This window comes from Hypanus sabinus, chromosome 19, assembly GCF_030144855.1.
Source record: "Hypanus sabinus isolate sHypSab1 chromosome 19, sHypSab1.hap1, whole genome shotgun sequence".
Taxonomy (NCBI): Eukaryota; Metazoa; Chordata; class Chondrichthyes; order Myliobatiformes; family Dasyatidae; genus Hypanus; species Hypanus sabinus.
In genome coordinates, this window is record NC_082724.1 from 64308354 (window position 1) to 64332348 (window position 23995).

Below are 23995 nucleotides of genomic sequence, written 5' to 3' on the forward strand. Positions count from 1 at the left end.
TGAGACTTAAACACGCATGTCATCTACTGCACCTTGTTTTACATTGAAAACCTTCTCCCCACACTCAAATATCTTTTTTGATTGCACTCATTTCTGCATGGACTCTTGACTTCACAATCTACCTCATGACCTTGGACATTATTGACTACTTGCAGTGCATGTTCTTTGTAAATCTAATACTTCATTCTGCACTCATTGTTTTAACTTCACTACTTCAATGCACTGTTATAATGAATTGATAAACAGTGTGCAGGACAAGATTTTCACTGTACTTGTAACAATAATAAACCAATTTACCTATCCTAGCCATCATCATTTTTTGTTATCCCACATGCTCAATTAGCATACACAGATTATTCCCCATAACTTAAGCCCTTCAGGCAAACTGCAGCCTACTTTGTTGAGCCTGAGGCAGGGAAAATCAGTGTCTCTCAGTGCTTCTGTACATTATGTACAAGGAAATGGCAGACGAATTGAATAAGCCTTCTCTCTGGAAAACACTAGCAGTATGCTGGATATTCAAGAGTGTCAAGGGGCACAAGTGAGTGAAGTTGCCATTACTAAGGAGAAGGTGCATGGGAAACTGAAAGGTCTGAAGGTAGATAAATCACCTGGACCAGATGATAAAATAGGCCATTGTCAGCATGGTTTCCTTAAGGGAATATCTTGCCTGACAAATCTTCTGAAATTCTTGAAAAAATAATATGTAGGATATACACAACAGAGAATTGGTGGGTGTTGTGTAATTGGATTTTAAAAAGGCCTTTGACAAGATGCCACACATCAGGCTGCTTAACAAGTTAAGAGTCCATGGTATTACTGGAAAGATACTAGCATGGATAGAGAATTGGCTTATTGGCTGGAAGCAAAGAGTGGGAATAAAGGAGCCTTTTCTGGTTGGGTGCCCATGACCAGTGGTGTTCCACAGGTCTCTGTGTCAGGACTGCTTCTTTTTATATTATATGTCAATTTTGTGGCCAAGTTTGCAGATGATACAAAGATAGGTGGAGGGGCAGGTAGTGTTGAGGAAGCAGAAAGACTACAGAATGACTTGGACAGATTAGGAGAATGGGCAAAAAAGAGGTAGTTAGAATACAGTGTCAGCAAGCGTGTCAGTATGGTGATGCACTTTGGTAGAAGGAATAAAAACATAGAGAATTTTCTAAATGGGGAGCAAATTCAGAAATTAGAGGTGCAAGGGGACTTGGGAGTACTCATACAGGATTCCCTGAAAGTTAATTTGGAGCTTGAGTCTGCGATGAGGAAGACAAATGTGATATTAGCATTCATTTTGAGTGAACTAAAATATAAAAGCAAAGATGTAATGTTAAGGCTTTACAAGGCACTGGTGAGGCCTCACTTGGAATATTGTGAGCAGTTTGGGCCCTTTATCTAAGAAAGGACCTGCTGATATTGGAGAGGGTTCAGGAAAATGATTCGTATGATTCATATGAGGAGCATTTGACGGTTCTGGGTTTGTACTCGCTGGAATTCAGAGCAATGGGGGGGGGGGGGGGATCTCACTGAAACTTATCGAATGTTGAAAGGCCTCGATAGAGTGAATGTGGAGAGAATGATAACTGTGGTGCGGGAGTCTAAGATCAGAAGACACAGCCTCAGTATAGAGGGATGTCCATTTAGAACAGAGATGAGGAAGAATTTCTTTAGCCAGAGAGTGGTGAATCAGGGGAAATTTTTGCCACAGGCAGCTGTGGAGGCCAAGTCATTGGGTATATTTAAGGCAAAGGTTGACAAGTTTTTGATTAGTCAGGGCAAGAAGGGTTATGCTGAGAAGACAGGGGATTGGGGCTGAAAGGGAAATGGATCTGCCATGATGAAATGGTGGAGCAGACTCAATGGGCCAAATGGCCTAATTCTGCTTCTATATCTTATGATCTTATGGTCTTATCTATCTTTTTATATAAACCTGATCATGTGTCTGCCTAATAATAATTGGCCTCTGCATGAATACCTGTGATTTTTCTTTAGCAGAGGGAATATTCTCTGTATCAGTTAGAGTTGGTTGCAGCTACTATATATTTTCTGCTGGAAATTATGTATTTGCAGTGTACAGATATATTAAATATTCATCTGTTGTTCATACTTTGAAACCAGATATAATTTCTTTTGCATTCCTTGTGTATAGATCTCTCTCTAGTGGTTGAATGTAGTTAGTACAGAGAGATTTATCAATTACCTTTGTACCAAAGAGCGAAGGAGGATGAAAGGTGACTTGATAGAGGTATGCAAGATTTCACTATATGTTTCGAAGATATTAGGATAGTGCTGCATTTTTTCACCTAATGACCTTCATTTCAAGTTTTTAAAACTGTTTTATGACACCAAATCCTCCTTCTCATCTCCTGCCTGTCTCGATAAATCATTAAAAGCATCCCTGGTCTCACTGCACCGAATCTTGTACACCTGTATTGGGTCTCAACAAACTAAAGCCACAATTTAAGTCCTGCTATCCTTCAACCAAGTCCTAGTGATGGCAACCATGCCATGTCCGAATTAAAGGAGATTTAGGCTGGTTGCAGAGAAGATATTTCTCCTAGCTGAGGAGTCAAAAAGCAACGTCACAACGTTACTTTAGGGGCTAAGCCATTTAGTGCTTGGGTGAAGAGAAGTTTCATTTAGCAGTAGGTGGCGAACTTTGGAATTCTCCAGGCTGGAGGGCTATGGAGGCACAGCCATTGACTGCACTCAAAAGATAAACATCAACAGATATCTTAATATTGAAAGGATCAAGTGATATAGGAAAAGAGCAGGAAAATGGTTCCTAAAGTAGAATATAAAACACTACAGCACAGTACAAGCCTTTTGGCCACAATGTTGCGCTGACCTTTTAACCAGGTTTGACAAGAAGCTCAGAAACCTCGTCCTACACCCCGCCTTGTGCAGCTGGATCCTGACATTCCTGTTGGATCACTGGCAGGTGGTAAGGATGAGCTCCCTCACCTCTGTCCCTCAAAAATAGGAGCCCCTTAGGGCTGTGTGCTGAGCCCTCTCCTGTACGCCCTATACACCCACAACTGTGTTGCCACGCACGGCTCCAATCTGCTGATCAAATTTGCAGATAGGCCTTATTTCCAACAATGATGAGATAGCCTACAGAGGAGAAGTCAATGCCCTTACACAGTGGTGCTAAGAAAACAGCCTCTCCCTCAGTGTTGATCGTGGTTTATGGGAGGGACAGAGACAGTTTAGCTCCTATTGACATCAATGGGACTGTAGTTGAGAGGGTGAGTAGTTTCAGGTTCCTTAGTATGCACATCACCAAAGATCTCACCTGGACTGTACATACCGGTTGTGTGGTTGAAAAAAAACACAACAGCCCCTCTGAAGAAGTTTGACACGAGGCCCTAAATCCTCAGGACTTTCTACAGGGGCACCATTGAAAGCATTCTGAGTGGCTGTTTCATCACCTGGTATGGGAACTGTACTACCCTCAATCGCAGGGCTCTGCAGCGAAATCTGTATATGAACTTCCCTCTAATCAGGACATTTACAGCAGCAGGTGTATAAAAAAGACCCGGAGGATCATCAGGGACTCCAGCCACCCCAACACAAACTGTTTCAGCTGCTTCCTTCTGACAAATGGTACTGCAGCACTAAAGGCAGGACCAACAGGATCTGAGACCAGTCCATCAGATTTATCAATACACATTGATCTGATTGCATATCTGACTGGACATCCATGTATATAAAACAATGATGTATATGATCTTAGTGTTTGGGCAAAATCCTCCTTCATTTTCCCTCTTTATTGCTTATACATTGTAATGGAGACACAACATAAAGATTTTTACTCCTTTGGATGTAAGAAATAAAATAAATACAAATGCAAATACCCACACTAATGCCGATCTAACCCTTCCCTCCTACATAGCCCTCCATTCTTCTATCATCCATGTCCTATCTAAGAGTTTCTTAAATATCCCTAATGTATCTGGCTCTGCCACCACCACTGGCAGGATGCTTTACACAGTCACCACTCTCTGTGTAAAAAAAACATTTCTTTTACCTTCCTCCAAGCACCTTAAAATTAGTTCCCTGGTATAGCCACTGCTGCCTTGGGAACAAGTCTCTGGCTATCCATTTGATCTGTATTTAATTCATACAGCACTGTGCAGTTGTAGTAAGAATTACTCATCCTGAAATCTTACTACTGATTCTGTCTGCACAGATGCTTCCTAACCTACTGGATGTTTCTTCCATTTGATCTAGTCATGATCCTGTTGCTGTATGTGCAGCTTTGCTGGGATTTTGGTGCTGTTCTTGAAAAGGCAATGTGAACCAATTTCTTAAACTATTGCAGTCTTTCTGGTGAAGACCACGATGCCGTTGGGCAGGGAGATCCAGCATTCAGTCCCAGTGATAACGAGGGGGCAGCAATATAATTCCAAGTTGAGAGGCCATGCAGTCTACAGAAAGTCTTGCAGGTGCTAGTTACAAGTTACAGTTTAGAACTGCTGTCTGTGGCCTGTCTATTAGATGGCACATGCTAGAACCACATAATCTGTGAATGGGATACCCACTCTGGGCTGCTTTGATCTAAGTATATTAAGCATTTTGAAAGTTGACGGAGCTGCACTCTTCCTGGCAAGTGGACAGCATTCCATCACATTGTAGATGTTCCTGTGGTAGATGGAAAGGCTTTGGGATCTCAGGTGGGAAATTACTTGCTGCAGGACTCCCAGTTTAAGACCTCTTGAAGCAATTACTGCAAAAAATGAATGCTACATCAGAGGGACAGGCCATTCACCCCATATTGTCTCTGCCAACCATGATGCCAAATTAAACTAATACCATCTGCTATTATATCAGATTCCACCATTCCTTCTGGCACTTACAATTCTTGTGTAAGAAAACAGCCTTGTCAAATTCCTTTAAAATCTGCCCCACTCACTTAATCTTTTCCCTGGTATTCACATGCTGGGCCAACTATCATTTAAAATTTTAACATTTTTGAAGCCTTCACCTCCCTTAGCAATTTAATTTCCCTACAGTATTCAGCACAAGATGTGCTGGGGGTGCAGAGCATGGATTTTATCCATTGATTTACACTACTGCTAATAGGCTGGTGGCCAGGTTCAGTGACACGATGAACCACAATGACTCAGACCATTTTCTTGTGAAACCTTCTTCTGCCTTTCATACTATTGATACTGCAGTCCTTCTCAGTCAGCTGCACGTCAGTGAGGACTTCTTGGATTGCTCTCTGTCTAGAATCTATTCCATAACCTTACCATCATAGGTGACCTTTCCGAGACTGTTCAGTGCTCTTCAGCTCACCTCAAATGAGGAGAGAGGCTAGAAAAGGTCCCATCCGTCCTATCTGGCAAACCACAGCCAGTGGGATCACCATTATAACATTCATGTCCAAGACCTGTCTCCCACTCCAGGTTCTTTCCACTCCCAAGTGTATTGGTCAACACTCAGAAACTATCATCAACCAACAGGCATCAACACCAGCAACTGGAAGGAGCAAGCCACTAGCTGCTCAGCATGTCACCATCCGGGTCCGTTAAGGCATATACTTTTTAAAAATTGATAAACTTATGGGTGAGGTAAAATGGTGGCAGCAGAAGGGGACCAACCTGAGCTATAAATTCCACTCCTCCAAGCAACATCGTGCTCCACTGCCAAAGAACATGTGCGTACCTGAATGTGAGTGTTCAGTCCTGCTGAACAGGTGACGTTGGTAATCATTTTAGAATGCTCTATAGATTCAGGAACAGTTCCTGCTGATTGGAGGGTGGCTAATGTTGTCCCACTTTTCAAGAAAGGAGGAAGAGAGAAAACAGGGAATTATAAACCAGTTAGCCTGACATCAGTGGTGGGAAAGATGCTGGAGTCAATTATAAAAGAGGAAATTACAACACATTTGGAAAGCAGTAGAAGGATCAGTCCGAGTCAGCATGGATTTATGAAGGGAAAATCATGCTTGACTAATCTTCTGGAGTTTTTTGAGGATGTAACTATGAAAATGGTCAAGGGAGAACCAGTGGATGTAGTGTACCTGGACTTCCAGAAAGCTTTTGATAAAGTCCCACATGGGAGATTAGTGGGCAAAATTAGGGCACATGTTATTGGGGGCAGAGTACTGACATGGGTTGAAAATTGGCTGGCTGACAGGAAACAAAGAGTAGTGATAAACGGGTCCCTTTCGGAATGCAGGCTGTGACCAGTGGGGTACTGCAAGGTTCGGTGTTGGGACCACAGTTGCTTACAATATACATTAATGATTTAGATGAAGGGATTAAAAGTAACATTAGCAAATTTGCTGATGACATAAAGCTGGGTGGCAGTATGAAATGTCAGGAGGATGTTATGAGAATGCAGGGTGACTTGGACAAGTTGGGTGAGTGGGCAAATGTATGGCAGATGCAGTTTATTGGGATTAAATGTGAGGTTATCCACTTAGGTGGCAAGAACAGGAAGGCAGATTACTATCTAAATGGAGTCAAGTTAGGAAAAGGGGAAGTACAACGAGATCTAGGTGTACTTGTACATCAGTCAATGAAAGCAAGCATGCAGGTACAGCAGGCAGTGAAGAAAGCTAATGGCATGCTGGCTTTTATAACAAGAGGAATTGAGTATAGGAGTAAAGAGGTCCTTCTGCAGCTGTACAGGGCCCTGGTGAGACCCCACCTGGAGTATTGTGTGCAGTTTTGGTCTCCAAATTTGAGGAAGGACATTCTTGCTATTGAGGGAGTGCAGTGTAGGTTCACAAGGTTAATTCTCGGAATGGCGGGACTGTCATATGTTGAAAGATTGGAGCGTCTGGGCTTGTATACACTGGAATTTAGGAGGATAAGAGGGGATCTGATTGAAACATTTAAGATTATTAAGGGATTGGACACACTGGAGGCAGGAAGCATGTTCCCGCTGATGGGTGAGTCCAGAACTAGAGAACACAGTTTAAGAATAAGGGGTAGGCCATTTAGAACAGAGATGTGGAAAAACTTTTTCACCCAGAGAGTGGTGGATATGTGGACTGTTCTGCCCCCGAAAGCAGTGGAAGCCAAGTCTCTGGATGCATTCAAGAGAGAGTTAGATAGAGCTCTTATAGATAGCGGGGTCAAGGGATATGGGGAGAGGACAAGAACAGGGTACTGATTGTGTATGATCAGCCATGATCACAGTGAATGGCGGTACTGGCTAGAAGGGCTGAATGGCCTACTCTTGCACCTACTGTCTGTTGTCTATTGTTCTCACCCCAAGGTCCACTGATGATGCTGACTTCTAATAGGTGCAGAATCTGGGGTAGCTGGGTGGTTAATATAAAAACAGAGAAGGTTAATATGCAGATTTACAAAGGCTTTCAAAATAATGTATGGTTTTGATAAAGAAAGAGATATTGTTTAGTGAAAGGGTCGGAAATCAGATGACATGGATATGACTGTCAAACAAAGCATGTGATATGTGGCGGCTCTATTTCACACAGAAAGTTCTAGTGATCTGCAGTTTGTTTCTTATATAAAAATAGAAATATATCTAGTTGCAACTTTCAAAAAGTGATTGTGTCAATAGCAAATGCATCACATCTCCTAGTCCTCTAATATTTCCTTGTTTATTCAGATGCAATAAAGAAGCCTAAAGCATTAGTTGTTGTCTAATTATGGTATTTTCTGCCTTCAGATCTTGCTCAGACATTTACGTTTTCTTCAGCTGTGTTGAAAAAAATTGTTTATTTTAACTCTTTGTGTTTGTCTCTCCTTTTGCTCCAGAACAAGGAGTTTGTGTGTCGTGGTCATGATTATGAGAGGCTCGAGGCCTTTCAGCAAAGGATGCTGACAGAATTCCCACAAGCTATTGCCATGCAACACCTTAACCAGCCTGATGAAACCATCCTGCAGTCCGATGCACAGTGTATCCTCCTGCCTTGATCAGGGGCCCTGGTAACAGTCAATTGTTAATCATCTACAGAATGGTACATCCCTGGTCAAAACTATTTTATTGAAAATGGCAACAGCAAGTTCCCACATCTACCCTCATCCAGTTTCAGCATTTGAACTCAGTTATGATGCCTAATGGGTTTAAACAGCTGATTCAGTGACCAGTCATGAATTCAGTGGCATGATGCAAAACTACAAGGCTGCAGGCACCAATGTAACCAGGGTGGGTAGCAGGAATTTTAGTAGAGGAAGATTAGAGCACCCATGCAACCATAGTGTCACCTATGCAGCTACAGAGGATAGCAACAACTTCAGTTGAGGAAGATTAGAGCAGGTCGTGCCTGTCTAAATAATCTAGTGTTTTCAGTGTAGGATGTCAATGACCTTTTCATTTGCTCTGCAGTTTTCTTTGACTGTGCTTGTAGATCTGCAAATATATGCAGTGTGCCCAATTCCAGAGAATGTGGATGTCCTCCAGATGGAGAGAGTTCCGGACCGAATTAAGAGCTTCTATCGTGTAAACAATGTCAGCCACTTTCGGTATGACAGACCATTTCATAAAGGTTCAAAGGACAGAGAAAATGAGTTTAAGGTGGGTATAGTATGAAGCACTGACAATAAACACTGGCATTCTTGTGGTTAGCTTATCCTTCTCTGCAGACTCTGTGTTTGGTAAAATCTTGCAAACAGGTGAACATGAAATATAAAAATTTAAAACATGTCCTCAACAGATTGGCAGCTTATGTGTAAAGAGAAACTAAGATAAAACTACAAGTAACCTTTCAGAACTACCCTCAAGCCCTGATTTTTATGTAAAGAAAACAATATTGAAAAGGTGTCAGAGGCCCATGAGGAACTGAACCAGTTATTGGGCTAAGTGCTAAGTTCTTACTAGTACCATCAGGTAGGAGGTACAAGGGTCTTAGGTTCCACAACACCAGGTTCAGGAACAGTTATTATCCTAGAACTATCAGGCTCCTAAACCAGCATGGATAACTTCACTCACCACAACCTACAGACCCAAATTCAAGGACTCTACAACTCACATTCTCAGTATTACTTATTTATATTTTTATTACTTGCATGATTTGTCCTCTTTTGCACATTGAATCCAGCAGAGGTCCCCACCTTTTCATTTTAGCATCTTCACACTTCCTTTCCAGTCCTGAAAAAGGGTCTCAGCCCGAAATGTTGACTGCTTATTCGTTTCCATGGATGCTGACTGACCTGCTGAGTTCAGTCAGCATTTTGTGTGTGTTGCTCTGGACTTCCAGCATCTGTAGACTCTCTTGTGTTTGTTATAGAGTTTTTCATAAATTATATTGTATTTCTTTATTTTCCTGTAAAGACCTGGAAGAAAATGAATCTTAAGGTAGTATATAGTGACATACATACATTGATAAGAAATTTACTTGAACTTTGAAGTTTTAACATAGGAAATTATTACAGGTCTTTTGACTGAGACTGATACTGTCCAATCTCATCCATTTTCACAAACAAATATTAATCTAGAAGAAGAGAGGAGCTCAACTAATGTTTTTTCCCTTTCCCATGGTGAAAGGGTAACTAAATTTCACAACATTTATCCACTCCATTCATGTATTCTGTTACTCTTTTGTGCTATGTTATAATATCATACAGCTTATTAGGATCAGGGAGAAGCGATAACATTGTGACAAACAGATCTCAAAGATTGCTGCAAGCGCAGTAATTTACCATGTTAAATAATGTTTAGGGTAATAACAAACCCATTAACCTTAAGGCAACAAACACTCTTCCAATTTTGGTAAAACTCTTGAGTTTGATGGTTATTCCAGCTATCACATACTTCTAATTCATACTTTTTATAAATATTACACATTGGAGTAAACTGTACACAGTTCATTTAAAGAGAGCATGGGGAGAGGGGCTCTGGGAAGTTTTGAGGAATTGTAGTAAAGAATCAGTTGAGTTCATGAGAAGCTCAAGGAGCCAGAGCCCAGGTGAATTGATAGGAGTGTGCAATCATCATCTGGCCAACCAGATATTGAACTATCAGGATTTTCAAATAGCTTTTTACTGCCCCACTACTCCCCCTTTAAGCAGTAACATACACTAGATAACCATATTTACTTGCACATTATATGATCACAGGTTCACAAATCATTTAATCGCTGTAGCATCTCCAGGTATTTTTAGTGTTGTTAGTCATTTATTTATTTATTAAAGGTGACCATAATCAGACTAGACAAACTTCAGGTGCAACAGTGTATCGAAGTAATACCATGTGTCACATTTATACAGTGCTCTCCTTTTAAAAATAATAAACACTTAACAACCTATCACGGTCTACATATATTAAGTTGTGCCACAAATGGCAATGTACATACTACATATAACATTTTGCCATTAGCTAATTATTTTCAAAGAGATATATGCACAAATTTTTCTCATTTACAAAATTTTTCACTATGAATTGTACTTAACAACTCTGAAGTAGTTATTTCAGGCACTAGTGATTCCAGTAAATCACCTCTTTATATTGGTCTCATGCACATATGGTCTGGCATCCATGTCTATAGCTATTACATTAACATAACTATCTCAGTAATTTGAAATACACATTATGCTGTACACAATTCACATAACACTTAACACAAACATCTAAAAATTCTAATTATACAAGTACAACTGTACAATGTACTTGGTACACTAGTGAATATCACAAACCCAGTATTAAGACTCAATTTTAACAGTCTTCCTTCTTCCTTCTTTCCTCATATGGTTTTGCATTTTGACTTTATTTTAGTTTCTAAACTCAATTTAGCCCGTTTTCTTCTTCAGCTTTTTAGTCTTTGCTGTGAGTCTACCCCCTTTGTGGTATGTATCTTGGGCTCTGCTATCTGAAATTCTGCTGTGCCAGCATTACGGCACATTGACTTGCACTGGTCACTTAACCTTCCATTCCCCAGATGATGAATGAAAATAATAGGCCTAATCTTTGCTTGTTAATTCTTTTGTGGAATAAGTATTGTCAATCTGAAGTTCACTGAGGAATCTTCATCAGGCATCTGTGACAGGTAATGTGTATGATAGGAGTTGCTGTTTACGTTCTTTCCATTGCTCATTATTTATGCCTTGTTTGTGCTATACTTTGCCATCAGCTTCCCTTACATCTTAGTGTCTTTCAGCCGCCTTTCTGCTCCTGGGGCCATGGTGATGTTTCCAGCACTGCCTCCATTTGTGGGGTCCATTGGTTTTAGATATGTCCCATATCTGTGATTTCCACCAGTTCTGCCTTTTTTCCCAATTGCTCTTTATGTTCTCTTCTGAGCCTCTGTTTCCATTGGGCTCTCACCAACACATCTTTATCATTGTCTGTATGCAGGACATATATGGCACATGTAACCATTTCCAGTGACCAGAGATGTGCCACAAGGATCGGTGCTGTGTCCTCTGTCTTTTGTCACCAATATTAATAACTTGTATGACAACGTTATTAACACAGGTAGTAAGTTTAGGACTGATACAAAAATTGGTTGGTGTCATGGACAGTGAAAAAGGTTATCTAAGATTACAACAGAATCTGGATGAACTGGAGAAGTAGTGACACAGGTAGACAGGGTAGTAAAGAAGGTGTTTGTAATGCCTGCCTTCATCAGTTAGGACCTCAGGTACCAGAAATTGTGATGTCATGTTACAACTGTTCATGTTGTTGGTGAGACCACACTAGTCATTAAATCATTACAGGGGTCCCCAATCTTTTTTATGTCATAGACCAATACCATCAAGCAAGGCACCCATCACTCTCAGGTTGGCACAAGCTAGAAAGGATGCAGGAAAGATGCACGAGGATGTTACCAGGATAGGAGAGTTTGAATTATAAGGAAAGACTGGTTAGACTGGGGTTTGCTTCCCTGGAGTGTTAGAGCCTAAGATAAAGCTGATAAAGGTTTTGAAAAATCATAATGGGTGCATTATCAGGTGGATGGTCAATATCTTTTTCCCAAGATAGGGGAGTCTAAAACTAGACAACATATTTTAAGGTGAGAGGGGAGAGATTTAAAAAGGACCTGAAGGAAAACCTTTTTACATGAGAATTAGATTAGATTTAATTAGATTAGATTCAACTTTATTGTCATTGAGCCGAGTACAGATATAAAGCCAATGAAATGCAATGATGGGCATATGGAATGAGCTGCCAGAGGAAGCTGTAAAGGAGGGTACAGAACAACATTTAAAAGACATTTGGACAGGTACATGGATAGGAAAGGTTCAGATTCAAATTTATTTATCACATATACATCAAACATATGGTAAAATGTGTTGCTTGGTTGTTAATGTAAATGTGTTAGGGACGACCAAGCAAGTTACACCACACATTCCAGCACCAACAATGCATGCCCACAATGCTCAACAGAACAATCATAACACGACAAAACTGAACATACCAAGCAACAAAGTGTGTTTCCTCCCTCCTAATGCCATGCAGAGTCCTCTAAACCAAGGACAGGCCATCTTCGGCCTCCAGCCTCCATCAGACTCAGATTCACAGACTGTCTTTAAACTCTGGTCTCACCGATGACGGGACCCCAAACATCCTTCCCAGTCTGCTGACCCAACATCTGACCACATCTTCATCACTAGCGTTCAAACGCTGAGTAGAGGCTTCAACTCTGGCCTATCCTCTAATTCCCCCACATTCCTGTCCCTAGCTCCCCTCTCTTTCCCTATAAACCAAAAGATAACTGCATCTGAGCAGCGATCTTGACGGAGACCACAGCTCAGCACCATCTTGACTGCATTGTTAATGAAAAGGTTTAGTGGGATTTGGGCCAAATGCAGGCAACTGGGACTACCTCGGACAGACTCTTTGGTGGCGTAGACAAGTTGGGCCAAAAGGGCCTCTTTCTATGCTGTATAACTCTATGATGATTTTTGGTTGGGTGGTGGGGGCTGATTTACACCATGGGGATTTAAAGCATAGAAGTCTTGTATGAGACAAAACTGATGTTTGGGTGTGAGGCAACAGTGTTCTAAAGCTTTCTGGGGCTGATAGGTATAGCGTGATATTCTAAAGTTACAGAGTGTGGAAGTACTGAGCTACCAGTAGGTAGAGGTAATAATTCTGTATCATCGTGTTTCCTGTCTAGAGCCTCTGGATCGAACGCACAACCCTGACTCTCACACACAGCTTGCCTGGGATCTCCCGCTGGTTTGAAGTAGAAAAGAGAGAAGTGGTAAGGTTCTGCCTTTTATTGCTGCTTTCAAGCATGGTCTGAAATCTATCAGGTTTATTATGAAAATATGCCAAGTGCACATGGGACTGATCGATCGAGCTGAAAAATCAACTGGGTCTCCTGTGCATTGGAGGCACTCTCTTTAGGCACTGGCATTGGAATGCATGTTTTCCTCTCGACAGGCCCGATTTGTAGCTCCCACACTGTAGGTCACCCAGCGTGTATCTTTACTAACATGACTCAATAAAAACATTAAATCATACTACTCAATTGTTCTTCCTCCAAGATATAACGTGGTCTGCATTATTAACTAATTTTAAAACTTTCATCACAATTGGCTGACAGAGAATCACTAAATCAATGTTAAAACAAAGGTCCGTTGTATCTGATTCAAACAATATTCAGAAGTGTAAGAGTAGAGATGAGATAAATGAGAAGGCAGTCAAACTTGTGTAGAAAAAAGCCTAGGCGAAGAGTTCTGTTTTTAAGATACTTCAGATGGGCCATTGGAAATTGAATAAAGTCAAATCAACTTTAAATTGGTTTAATTTGCATTGCTATCAGCTAGTCAAATCCCATCAAGTTGAATTTACTAGGTTACATTAAAGTGCCTGTATAGCAAAAAACTGAACATGCTAGAAATCTGAAATTAGAACAGAAAATGTCCGAAATACTCAAAAAGTCAAGCAATTTCTTTGTAAAGAGAAATACTGAGTCAAGAACATGGGTAAAATGGAGACAAAGTAACTTCCGTAAGAAAGTCTAAAGTTCTTGTCCTCTGCTTTACCTTGGTTGAGAGTTGTCGCATGGAAGAACGTTGCAGCTTTAAAAAACTGTGGTTAGAGAACATTTGAAATATTGTGCTCAATTCTGATCGGCTCATTGTAGGAGGGATGTAGAAGCTTTAGAGAGGATGCAAAGGAGATTTACCAGAATGCTGCCTGGATTAGAGATTGTGTCTTAGGAGGATAGATTGAGCGAGCTAGGAATTTTCTTTCTGGAGCAAAGGAGGATGGGAGGCAACTTGATAAAGGTGTACAAGATAATGAGGGGCATAGATCAAGTAGATAGCCAGAGACTTTTTCCCTGGGTGGAAATAGCTAATACGAGGGGGCATAATTTTCAGGTGATATAAGGAAAATATAGGAGGGATGTCAGAGGTAAGTTTTTTTTTTGCAGAGAGTAGTGAGTGCATGGAATGCCCTGCTATGGATGTTGATAGAAGCACGTTTAAAAATTTTTGGATTAACACATGGATGATAGAAAAATAGAGGGGTGTGTAGGAGGGAAGGGTTAGATTGATCTTAGAGCAGGTTAAAAGGTCGGCTCAATATCATGGGCTGAATGGCTGTACTGTGTTGCAATGTACAATGTTCAAGTCATCAGTAGGTCAACTTGTAAACACACTGACAGGAATGACCATTTGGTCTTTCCTGACTGACAACTCATGAACGGAGGAGAACAACCCAGGTGTGAATCCACCATTCACAAACATTCTTTCTAGTCTTGCTTACCCCTCTAGGGTGTTAGGCCTGAGGGAGGGTTACCCCTGTGAAATCAGCCCCATACAGTTTACACTCATTCTTCAGAAGCCCTGCAACCTTCTTTCACATGCCCATCAACTACCCTTTAATTCTTTTGCCAGTTAAATGGTAATATGCTGTAGCTGATTAGTCTACCAGCACAGCCTTGGGATGTGAAAGGAAACCAGGCTGCCTTCGTTGTCACACAGAGTACGGTAGTGCTACGGAAGCAACACCTTAGATCAGGATGGAACCTGGGTCCCAAGAGTTGTGACATGGCAACACTAACTGCTGTACTTCAATGCCTTTTGCCCATTGGATCTTGCTCAGAGCAGCAATGTAGTAAGCAAGCAGCTGAGCTCCTGGACTATGATTGCAACGCAATATGTTTCTATTGTGTTTGTCCATGAGTGTCCTGACAGTCCTCTGAACTTCATTTCTACTGTGGATTGAAAGTAGGTTATGCAGCTTTGTATTAATGTGGGATACCCATTGTATATTACATTCCACATGGATATGATTAATGCTTCTCTCTCCTCTCTCCATTCCTACCTGTCTCATCCTGCTTCACATTCCTCCCTGTTACTAAATAAAATTTATCTCTCAGTAAACTTTATTTCAAAGTGGAAAAGATTTGAGTTCCTCTGTTATATATTAACCTTCCTTATTTTGGGTGGAAGCCCTTCTTTATTTTGTTAATTATTGAAATGAGCAAGTCCTGAATTTGACTTGAACCCAGTATCTGGTCTTGAAACATAGATTATGAAGGGAATGTAACCAAGATGGCCATCCAGTGACCAATTTCTACAAACATTCACGTGATTTAAATGAGGATCAATTGTGGCTCAAGAGTATTACAATCTATAAATCCACGCAAGACCTCTTCTCTCACTATCTCCAAGTCTGCCTAAAACCATTAACATCTCAAAGAACCATATCAACTCTAACTCACAATGTCTTGGTATGTGACAGGTGGAGGTGAGCCCTCTGGAAAATGCCATCTATGTTGTGGAGAACAAAAACCAAGAGCTGAGAAGCCTGATCAACCAGTACCAGCACAAGCAGCTGCACGCTAACATTAACCTGCTCAGCATGTGTCTGAATGGAGTGATAGATGCAGCAGTGAATGGAGGAATAGCCAGGTACCAGGAGGTAAGAGACGGCTGATGGGGGTTGAATATACGCTCAAATAGTGAACTCAGACACTTCATCACTTAACACTAGGACTAATGATAATTTCTACATCATATCTACCTCCATTTCTAAACATTGACTATTATAGGTCTGTAAGACCAGAATTAGGTCACTTGGCCCATCGAGTCTGTCCTGCCATTCTATCGCAGCTAATTTATTATCCTTATCTCCATTCTCCAGCCTTTTCCACAGAACTTTTTACTCCCCTACTAATCAAAATAAAAATACAGGCCATTATTGTAAATAATGACTCAGACCACCGAACCAGACTGGGTAATCTCACAGAGCCACACACACACACAAAATGCTAGAGGAACTCAGTAGGATAGTCAGGATCTATGGAGAGGAATAAACAGTCAATGTTTCAAGCTGAGGTTCTAGCACCTGCACAATCTTTTCTGTTTAAGTTGTGCTTGATTTCACGACTTTTTGTTAAAAGCATGAATCCAAGCTAAATAGGACACAAGGTAATTAACCTGCAAGTCAAAGTGTAAAAATATAAAACTCCTTTCATCTGGCATGCTTAGGACTTTGGTGAAGCCAACAGATTTTCTGGACTATTAGATTTTTTTTTATTAATGCGCCAAAGGGGATGGAGGGAACCGAGACCTCAGTGAGTGGAGGGGACGGTGGGAACCGGGGCCTCGGTGAATGGAGGGGACGGTGGGAACCGGGGCCTTGGTGAATGGAGGGGGCGGTGGGAACCGGGGCCTCAGCGAGTGGAGGGGGCGGTGGGAACTGGGGCCTCAGCGAGTGGAGGGGGAGGTGGGAACCGGGGCCTCAGCGAGTGGAGGGGGAGGTAGGAACCGAGACCTCAGTGAGTGGAGGGGGCAGTGGGAACCGGGGCCTCGGCGAGTGGAGGGGACGGTGGAAACCGGGGCCTCAGCGAGTGGGGACAGTGGGAACCGGGGCCTCAGTGAGTGGAGGGGGCAGTGGGAACCAGGGCCTCGGCGAGTGGAGGGGACAGTGGAAACCGGGGCCTCGGCGAGTGGAGGGGGCAGTGGGAACCGGGGCCTCGGCGAGTGGAGGGGACGGTGGAAACCGGGGCCTCGGCGAGTGGAGGGGACGGTGGAAACCGGGGCCTCAGCGAGTGGAGGGGACGGTGGAAACCGGGGCCTCGGCGAGTGGAGGGGGCAGTGGGAACCGGGGCCTCGGCGAGTGGAGGGGGCAGTGGGAACCGGGGCCTCGGCGAGTGGAGGGGACGGTGGAAACCGGGGCCTCGGCGAGTGGAGGGGACGGTGGAAACCGGGGCCTCGGCGAGTGGAGGGGACGGTGGAAACCGGGGCCTCAGCGAGTGGAGGGGGAGGTGGGAACCGGGGCCTCAGCGAGTGGAGGGGGCAGTGGGAACCGGGGCCTCAGCGAGTGGAGGGGGCAGTGGGAACCGGGGCCTCAGTGAGTGGAGGGGGCAGTGGGAACTGGGGCCTCGGCGAGTGGAGGGGTGGGAACCGGGGCCTCGGCGAGTGGAGGGGGCAGTGGGAACCGGGGCCTCAGCGAGTGGAGGGGACGGTGGGAACCGGGGCCTCGGCGAGTGGAGGGGACGGTGGGAACCGAGACCTCAGTGAGTGGAGGGGGCAGTGGGAACCGGGGCCTCAGCGAGTGGAGGGGGAGGTGGGAACCGGGGCCTCGGTGAGTCAAGGGGACGGTGGGAATTGAGACGGCAATGAGTATAGGGGGAGCACAGCAAATATCACCTGATGAGCCAGATACTGAGCCAATTGGATTTCCAAATAGTTTGTTGCCAGATTATTGTGGAAGCATTCAGCAAATTCAGTTGTCTTTATTTTAATGAAGAGCTAATCAGCTAAAAGTGTAGAACTGGGAATTTCACTTACGAGATACTATCTAAGGTTTATTTTGTGTGCTGTTGTCTCTGACATTTCAAGCAACTAAATGTATTTTTGCAGACAGATGGTGAAACACACAGGTGTAGAAATGAGAGTTGTACATCTTATTTATGTCTTTTACACCATAAGACCAGAAGACATGGGAGCAGAATTAGGCCATTTTGCCCATCAAGTCTGTGCAACTATTTCATCATGGCTGATCCAATTTTCCTCTCAGCCCCAATCTCCTACATTCTCCCTTCTTTTCATGACCTGACCAATCAAGAATCTATCAACCTCTGCCTTAAGTATACAGAAAGACTTGAACTCCACAGCTGCCTGTACACATTCTGTCAAAGAATTCCACAGATTCCCCACTCCCTGGCTAAAGAAGTTCCTCCTTATCTCCATTTTAAATTGACACTCCTCTATTCTGAGGCTGTGTCCTCTGGTCTTAGACTCTTCCCATCATGAGAAACATCCTCCCCACATCCACTCTATCAAGGTCTTTCAACATAAAATAGGTTTCAATGAGGGCACCCCCCCAGTCTTGTGAATACAGGCCCACAGCCATCAAACGCTCTTCATATGACAAGCCATTCGATCCTGGAATCATTTTCATGCACCTCCTTTGAACCCTCCCCAGTTTCAGCACATCCTTTCTAAGACAAGGAGTCCAAAACTGCTCACAATACTCCAAGTGAGGCCTCATCAGTGCTTTATAAAGTCTCAACCTCACATCCTTTCTTTTATGTTCTGGCCCTCTTGAAATGAATGCTGACATCGCAGTTGCCTTCCTCACCACAGACTCAAACTGCAAATTAACCTTTAGGGAATCCTGTACAAGGACTTCCGAGTCCCTTTGCACCTCAGGTTTTTGGATTTTCTCTCCATTTAGAAAATTTGACTAAATTTGACCACAGCATCTGCAGTGTACTTTGTGTTTAGAAAATAGTCAATCCTGGTTTTCCGGTGACGTCATCGTTGAGAATGGCAGCTTAAGTCACTAGCTCCTCCGGAAAAACACGTATTAAGCCCCATTAACCTGTCAAATATAATATTTTTCAAAAAATGTTTGAACTGAAAAGAGGGGCAAGAATGGGGAAAAGGAATGGAAATAAAAAAAGTGACACTGTGGAGCCTGTGGACAAGAGGAGTGCAGCGAGCGGCTCTCCTACCCGACCGCATGCAAGCGAGGCAGGCACTGGGCCTTGTTCAGATGAAGTGGCGAATATGTTCGAAATCCTGAAAGAAATAATGGAGGTCCAGAAAGATATAAAGCAGCAGCTCCGTGATATTAAGGCAGAGCTCACCAGCGTTAATCAAAAAATAGTGGTGGCAGAGACTCGCATTGAGAAGGTGGAAGATTGCATTCGAAACATGGAACGGATACTGAGCAAGACAATAAAAATCATACATCACCAAGAAGGTAAACTGCTTGATCTGGAGGGAAGATCACGGCGGAAAAATGTCAGAATCTACAACGTTCCCGAAGGAGCGGAGTCTATGACCGAGTTTGTCGGAAAGTTACTGCGGGACGTGCTGGAGCTTCCCCCGGCTACGAAGCTGGAAGTCGAAAGAGCCCACCACGCGTTATTCCTGAAACCTACCTGGGATAGAAAGCCACGATCAATTATAATTAAATTCCTTCAGTACAGCACCAAGGCAGAGATTCTATGAAGGGCCTGGGGTAAGAAGAGAGTGTTTTTAGAGGATAAATTAATATATTTCGACCAAGATTACCCCCCCCCCCCCGCGGTCCTCCAGAAACGCAAAGAATACTCCAAAGCAAAGCGAGTACTAAAGCAAAATGAGATTAGATTTCAAACTCCGTACCCTGCTAAACTTCGAGTGTTTTATGACAACGGGACGCAGTTGTACCAGACAGTGGAAGAAGCGACTACAGACATGGCCAGAGTGTTGTCCGTCAGCATGACCGAAACGAAAGAAAGCCTGGCTGAGGAATTGTCTCGCTCGGCTTGGGAAATAGTGCAAGAATCGAGAAGGCGGGAGATGGGAGGAAGCCGAGACAAACATATCAGGAAGAGACCAGGAGTTTCCCAAAGACAGTCCTCACCCCTTTCAGAAGAGCTATAAGGTTTGGCTAACTTTAAAAATGCTGAGAAGCTAAACAGAAGCAAAAGTACACGGTGATATACCTATCTCGAGAAAAACTTATTATAATGTGCATTTTATATTACTTAGTTGTTATTCTTTATTCGCTCACTTACTCCTTTTCCCCACCAAAATGAGAATATATATATGTCTGTAATGTGTGTGTATGTATATATATATATAGGGAAATCTTTTCTGTGTAATGGATTTGTTCACTGACTTTTATAAATACTGCAATGGGAGCCCTCAACTCACAAATAGGAGGGGTTATCCCCCACAGCTAGACATTTCCTCTAGCTCAATGGAGGGTCATCTACTAGAAACCTCAGCCTTGGAATCACACGTTCATTGCCATTTTTGTTAATATCTGAGATTCTTGGTTCTTATTTGTTCAGGGAGTAGATCAATTAAGTTTTATTCCAATTTCAATGACACATTGACAGGTAAATACAGATGGTGAAGGACAAGGTAAAATTCATTTCTTTTAATGTCAATGGGCTATTAAATCCAATCAAACGTAAGAGAATTTTATCCAAAATGAAAAAAGGACAAGCCCATGTAGTATATTTACAGGAAACTCATTTAAGTGATAATGAGCATAAAAAACTAAAGAGAATGGGCTTCACTAATCTGTTTTTCTCCTCATATAAATCAGGACATAGGAGAGGAGTTGCTATTCTTATCTCAAGTAAGCTAAATTTTGAAAAAAATATTTCGAAATGGGAGATAAAGAAGGCAGATATATTCTGGTAAGGGGGAATATAGACAGAAATTCAGTTACTCTATTGAATATATACACGCCCCCTGAAAGTGATATTGGTTTCTTTCAGAAAATTACTGATAATTATGGTAACAGAAACAGAAAGTCTCCTGATATGTGGGGAAGACTTAAATTTACAATTACAACCAAACTTAGACTCTTCCAATAGAAAAACCTATGAAACAAAATCTTTTCATCAGAAAGTTAAGATACTTTTTGAGGATGTTGGTTTAATTGATATATGGAGGGACCTTTTTCCTGACAGAAGGGATTACACTCATTATTCTGCTCCACATTCTGTATATACAAGAATAGACTATTTCATAACATATGGAAAAGACAAAGACAAAATAAACACCTGTGGAATTGGGACAACAGATGTAACTGACCATGCACCTATATATTTATCTGTTGATTTTGACCTACAACCAAAGAATACTATTTGGAAACTAATTCAAGTCTACTCAATGATCTGTACTTTAAGGAACAAATTAAAAAAGAAATTGGTCTCTACTTAGAATTTAATGATAATGGAGAGGTTTCACCTCCCATTTTATGGGATACTCTGAAGGCTGTCTTAAGAGGGAAAATTAGAGCGATATCTTCGCATAAGAAAAAATAAGGAATAAAACATTAGAGGAATTACAAAATAGACTGAAGGAACTAGAGAAAAAACAAATTGAATTTGGCACAGGATACATTACGGGAAATTAAAAGAATTAGGAATGAAATAAATAATTTGGCTACACAAGAAATCAGGAAAAACTTAATGTTTCTGAAACAGAGACATTATGAAAGTGGATTGAAATCTATGAAAATACTGGCATGGAAACTGAAAAAAAACATAGCAGAAAATACAATTCATAGAATTGGGGACTCAAGAACGAAAATGATAAAAAATAAGCTAAGTGAAATACAAGAAGGTTTTGAAGTGTTTTACAAAACGCTATATTCCAAAGTTCCAGAGGGAAGCATAACCCAAATTGACACTTTTTTGAATTCTTTAGAGTTACCCACTTTAAGTGAAGAGCAAAATAGAAGGATGACTGCTGACATAACTGAAGTTGAATTAAAAGCTACAATTAGTAGGCTTAAATTAAGCAAGTCACCAGGATCAGATGGGTATATGGCAAAGTGGTACAAAGAATTTAAAAATGAGTTAATTCCTGTTTTACTCCCAACACTGAACTGGGCTCTAAAAAAGGCACAAATGCCACCCAGTTGGAAGGAAGCGATAATCTCAGCTATACCGAAAGAAGGCAAGGATAAAATGGAATGGGGGTCATTTAGACCAATATCCATTCTTAATGGAGGTTATAGATTATTTACCTCCATCATGGCCAAACAATTAGAGGAGTTTCTACCCATACTGATATGTAATGATCAGCCAGGTTTTATACGATAACACCAGACACAAGACAATATATGAAGGACACTTCACATTATGGATCATATACAAAAAAAAATAAAATCGAAGCAATAGTGATAAGCGTGGACACTGAAAAAGTATTTGATTCAGTAAATTGGAATTTTCTTTACAGAGTTTTACATAGATTTGGTTTCCAAGACACAATTATTAAAACTACACAGACACTATATGACAATCCTACTGCTAGGATTAAAATCAATGGATATTTATCAAATAGTCTTACCCTAGAAAGGGGTACGAGACAGGGTTGTGCATGGCCACCACTACTCTTCGCGCTATATCTGGAACCATTAGCTCAATACATCAGACAAAATGAAGATATCAGGGGAATTACTATTAAAGGGACAGCATAAATGGGCTTGTTATGCAGATGACATTTTGATCTATCTAGGGCAACCAACATACTCTACCTAATTTGATGCAATCCTTTGAACAGTATGGTCAATTATCAGGATACAAGATCAACATAGATAAAATCCAATTACTTTCATATTACTATAGCCCACCAAGAGAAATTGAAAGTCAATACCCCTGGGCATGGAATTCAGAGTCTTTCAAATATTTGGGCATCATTATGCCAAAAGATTTGGCAAAATTATCAGAATGTAATTATCAGCCTCTATATAAAAAAATTAAGATGTGGCAAGATGGAGCCTGATTCCTTTTTTCAGTCTCAGTTCAAGGATTGAGTCTATTAAAATGAATATACTGCCCAGACTGTTATATCTCTTTCAGACCCTACCAATAGAGATTAATCAAAATCAAATCAATGAATGGAACAAGATGCTATCAAGGTATATTTGGCAGGGTAAAAGGCCTAGAGTTCGTCTCAAAATTTCGCAATTAGCAAAGGAAAAGGGGAGATGGGGCTTGCCTTCTCTTAGAGATTATTATTTTGCAGCACAGTTGAGAGCTGTGATATGTTGGTGCAACCCATCATATGACGCTCAATGGAAAAACATTGAGGAGCGGGTACTTCCCTTCCCCATACAAGCAATTTTGGCTGATAACAACCTGCAAAGGTACATAAATACTATTGATAACCCATGGATGAAATTGACTCTTAAAATATGGAAAACTACTATGAAGGAATATAATTTAGAGGGAGATATTGCAATTCTTAAATGGTGTGCATATGACTCTGATTTTACACCAAATAAATTGAATGCTAGATTTAAGGACTGGACAGCTAAGGGTTCTCACCTTGTCGTGGTGGAGAGGCTTGTGAGTTTCTGAGATCCCAAGAGCAAGGCTCTCTGGAGTTTAGTTGTTAGGAGGTCACCCCGACGGTAAAGTTAAGTGTGTGGTCCCAGACAAAGACTGATGCAAAATCTCAGTGGTGTAGCTGGCAGAAGAAAGCCCATTACAACTGTAATGAAGGAGGAGGAAAGCTAAACCAATGAAGTTGTATTGCACTCGATGCCACTGGACCCTGACCCCAATCTGTCAAGGGCCATGCGTTGGCTGCCCATGCATCAGCCTCCCTACATTAAACAAAGTCACATATAGGCATTCTCCATTAAGGATTGGATATGTGGATCCAGGATTAGCCTTTACGGCCCACTTAGGATCCACTAATAGACAACCCCTTCAGGAAACATCATACTTAACTCGAATGATCTCACCACCACTACTTAAAGCTATCGCTTGGAGTATGCTATCATCAATACAGACTGGAAATCCTGAATACTCTTTCCCCAACATCATTAATCCAGGAATTAGACCATAACAAACGTGAGCAGAATTTGGCCACTTGGCCCATCAAATCTGCTCCGCCAACAACCCCTTTCTTCTGTCTTCTCCCAGTAACCTTTGACGCCTTTATTAATCAAGAACCTATCAACCTCCACTTTAAGTACACTCAATGTCTTGGCCTCTACAGCTATCCATGGCAACAAATTCCACAGATTAATCACCCTCTGGCTTAAGAAACTCTTCCTCATCTTCTCTGCTCTAAAAAGACATTTTTCTATTCTGAGGTTGTGTCCTCTGGTTGTAGACTTCCCCCCATCCCCACTATAGGAAACA

At 41.8% G+C, this 23995-nt stretch overlaps 1 protein-coding gene across 1 annotated transcript in view; it reads left to right on the forward strand.

Moving 5' to 3' along the window:
- The window catches only part of dock3 (dedicator of cytokinesis 3), a 964109-nt gene that overhangs the window by 881097 nt on the left and 59017 nt on the right, over positions 1-23995 (forward strand). Inside the window, exons 40-43 of the mRNA XM_059944552.1 lie at positions 7737-7878; positions 8330-8496; positions 13037-13123; positions 15619-15798. Of these exons, the coding sequence (XP_059800535.1) occupies positions 7737-7878; positions 8330-8496; positions 13037-13123; positions 15619-15798 (576 nt within the window). The remainder of the gene's footprint in view (positions 1-7736; positions 7879-8329; positions 8497-13036; positions 13124-15618; positions 15799-23995) is intronic.